The sequence below is a fragment of the Halyomorpha halys genome, unplaced genomic scaffold, assembly GCF_000696795.3.
Source record: "Halyomorpha halys isolate HHAL.00 unplaced genomic scaffold, Hhal_1.1 Scaffold11.1, whole genome shotgun sequence".
NCBI classification, from domain to species: Eukaryota; Metazoa; Arthropoda; class Insecta; order Hemiptera; family Pentatomidae; genus Halyomorpha; species Halyomorpha halys.
In genome coordinates, this window is record NW_027111958.1 from 480,068 (window position 1) to 483,859 (window position 3,792).

The 3,792-nt window shown below is 28.0% G+C and overlaps 1 protein-coding gene across 1 annotated transcript in view; it reads right to left on the reverse strand.

The window, feature by feature from the left end:
- The window catches only part of LOC106678428 (arrestin domain-containing protein 17), a 49,497-nt gene that overhangs the window by 21,944 nt on the left and 23,761 nt on the right, over positions 1 to 3,792 (reverse strand). The window contains exon 2 of the mRNA XM_024359462.2: positions 3,341 to 3,440. Within this exon, the coding sequence (XP_024215230.1) occupies positions 3,341 to 3,440 (100 nt within the window). The remainder of the gene's footprint in view (positions 1 to 3,340; positions 3,441 to 3,792) is intronic.

Below are 3,792 nucleotides of genomic sequence, written 5' to 3' on the forward strand. Positions count from 1 at the left end.
CCAATTTAACTTAGATCAGATTTACTAAATGTATTATAATGTACAGTTGTAAATAGCAATAAATAAATTTAAAAAAAAAAAAAAAAATTATTATGTTAGAACTCTTTACATTTAACACAACGCCATGAATAACACTGTCAGTTCACCAAGACCTAAAGGCTATTTCCCGACTGATCGGATATTAATCCGATTAACACTTAAGAGTGTTAAACAGGGTAAAATTATCAGGTCACTCGTGTTTATTACTTTTATAGGTGAAATTTCACGTAGCATTAGATGAACGGTGCAAAAAGCTTTAGTAATTTTATTTAAATATTACACAATATACATATATGAAATATACACAATAGCTGTTGCTTTTTAAATGATTTGGTTCTAGAATTGTATTAAGATTGTCATTAAAGATTAGCTGAATTGGCCGAAACGTCGGAATTATAAAGGAATAAAAATGTTTTTGAGACTAAAATGGATAATATTTTATTTATTAAAACAATCTTAACAAGTATCAAGAAAGTGTTAAGATTATAAATAAAATTATAACTATTGAATAATTTTATACTACGTAATTTTGTAAACTACTATTTTTCTTTATCCGTTATAAACCTTATAAGCTAATAAATGAACTTTTATCTAAACTTTATATTTACGTAAAATACCAAAGCTGGTCAAATCGTATAATTTTTTCGTGCCGACAACACGAATTCAGAACGGACAGTTAAAAGAAAATATAATTTAATTTTACGAGCCTCACATAAATGAAAAAAAATTGGGCCACGAGTTCCGAGTGGATCCCTCTTGCGTTGAGAGGATTAAAGGGGATAATAAAAATTGTGTTTAGGCATTCAAAGGGAATGCATTAGGTAATACAAGCATTATTTTTACTTTTTAGTATTTTGTCTCTTCACAAGTATGTGTCAACAATGGCAGACGTTTCAAAACCTTAAAAAAAGCATTAATTTATCATTCGGAGCTCTATTTCTTAAAAACTAACAACAACACTAGAAAACCTAAGAGAATATCATTTAAAGTAGAGAAAATTTTCTAAAATATGAGCCCTAATAGATTTACTTATGTTCAATAGTTCCCGAGATATAGCTTTTTTAAAGCAACATTTCTTAAAAAATGTACTGAAAAATAAGTAGTTAGTGAATTTATTTTGAGAAATCTATATCTCATAAAACGTATAGATGTCTACTTATACTAAAATTAAACCTAATCAAATGTACTATAATTAGTTTCTGCCGTTCATCTTCGAAGGAGTGGTAGTCTTCTTGATATTTGCTAAAATAAATTGATTTCTAGATAGTTTTATATTCATATGCAGAAAATATAAAAAGTACTACTGCTAAAAAGATCTATATAGATAATGATATCTATTATAGTACATTTAACGAGTTTTAATTTGAGTATTGGCATTTGCTATTTGCTAAAATAAATTGATTTATAGATAGTTTCATAAGCAAATATTATATTTGGCAAATATCATGAAAACTACTTTTCCTATGAAGGTAAAGGCCATAAACTTATAAACTTATAAGGATAATTCAACGAACAGTTCAATAGTATAAATTGAAATCTGTTGAATTTCGAATCAAAGCGATAAAAAAAACTAATTTTTCATTCGGAGCTCTATATCGTCAAAAGTAGGAATAACACAAGAAAACCTAAGAGAACGCCATTTAAAGAAGAGTAAATTTTCTAAAATATGAGCTCTAATAGAGTTATTTACGTTAAATAGTTTTTGAGATATAGCTTTTTAAAAAGCTATGTTTCATAAAAATGTTGTATGGGACGTACTGAAAGATTTGTTGATCAAAGTTATTGAATTTACTTTGAAAAATCTATATCTCAAAAACTATTTGACGTACAGATGTCTGTTAGCACTCAAATAAAAGCTATTTTAATAATATAAAGTAGTTTATGATGTTTATCTGCGTAGGGGTAATATTTTACATGAAATTTGCTAAAATAAATTGATTTATAGTTGTTCTGACAAATTTTCATTTGCCAAATTTATATTCATGTGTGAATATCATAAAAACTGCTACTCCTACGAAGATAAGTGTCATAAACTACTTTATAGTATGTTAAATTTCATTTATTTTGAGTATTGCCAGACATATGCCCATCTTATGGATCTAGAGATATATTTTTTCATAAATCCAATATTTTATACAAACTACTAGAAATTAACATTTTGTGTTTTTCATAAATCAAATTTATTGTCCGAACAACTATAAATCAATTAATTTTAGCAAATATCATGAAAGCTACTATTCCTATGAAGGTAAAGGTCATACACTTCTTTATAGTTCATTAAACTAGCTTTAATTTGAGTGCTAATAGACATCTGTACGTCACATAGTTCAAAATAAACTAACTACTAATCTTTCAGTAGATTTTTAAGAAATTTTTCTTTTTAAAAAGCTTTATCTCAAAAACTATTGGATATAAATAGGAATTTTAGGGCTTATATTTCAGCAAATTTACTCTTCTTTAAATAATGTTCTCTTAGATTTTCTAGTGTTGTTGGTAGTTTTTAAGATATAGAGCTCCGAATGAAAAATTAATGTTTTTTTAAAGTTTCGAAACAGCCGCCATTTTTTATTCTCCCTACCTATACTTGGCAGACTCATCTATTTTGACTGTAATTATAAATAGTCTCCTAATTATGAGAGATAGTTGACCGTGGATGATAAATGAGGAGAAGATGGTTGGGGGTGCGGTCAACCATTAGGCGCTCAACCTTTCAGCGAAGAGCCCTGAAGAAGGCTAGAAAGTCTAGCCGAAACGTCGGCACATAAAAATAAGTTAATCATACTTATTTGTGTTTCATTGACCGCACCCCCAACCATCTTCTCCTCATTCATAAATAGTTTCCATTAAAGAAATCAAAAATTGGGCTGAGATAACTGCCTTTTTTTCTTCCCGGCTCTTGTACTATACGACTACGAACATTTTTACATTTTTGACAACAAGAATGTTTATTATTCCTGATAATGAATCAGAGGTCTGCGAGTAATTGAGGATCTGCATGTTATTTCCCTCTTTTAGGATGATAATTTCCTTTTTATGATAATGTGCTGTATCTTGATGAGAATCTTGTTAGAACTCCCGTGTGTTCTTACTTCAATTCCTGAAGTTTCAGGGTTAACAATGTGTCATTTCCATTCCAGGAATGTTGTTAACTGTTGCGAATATTTTAAGGTTTTTATTTGATTTGAAAAATTATTAATTTTTAATATAACTTTTTCGGAGATACGAAACAACAGTTTTTTTTTTTGTTGTTTATTGCTGTAGTAAATTTCAAAGTAATATAAATAAAATATATAATAATTACATTTTATTTGTGATAGTTTTGCGTTTCTGCTTCACTTTCTCTTCAACCACTTCTTCAGGTACACTGACGCATGCCTCGCCAATAAACTTGACAGTGATTGCTGAAACATATGAGATATATATAATTTAAAAAAAAAAATCATTTAAGTAAAATATATGTATAAATAGTTATCATTGATCAATGTCACCGATTTAAGTACCAATTCAACCAAAATATTTAGTAAGGAATCAATTTTTTTTCTTTATTATTTCTCGACAAGCATTGTAAGCTCTATCAGAATCTAATAGTGATACAGAGGAACGCTGTTTGTTTTTAGGTCGCGAAATGATTGATAGATTTATTTATTGATAGATATTACAATCTGCCACACAGTTGTGGGCAATAGGTAATATTGATAAATGATCTCATACATACTAAAATAAAAAATAAAAATAAAATAAAATAAATATGTA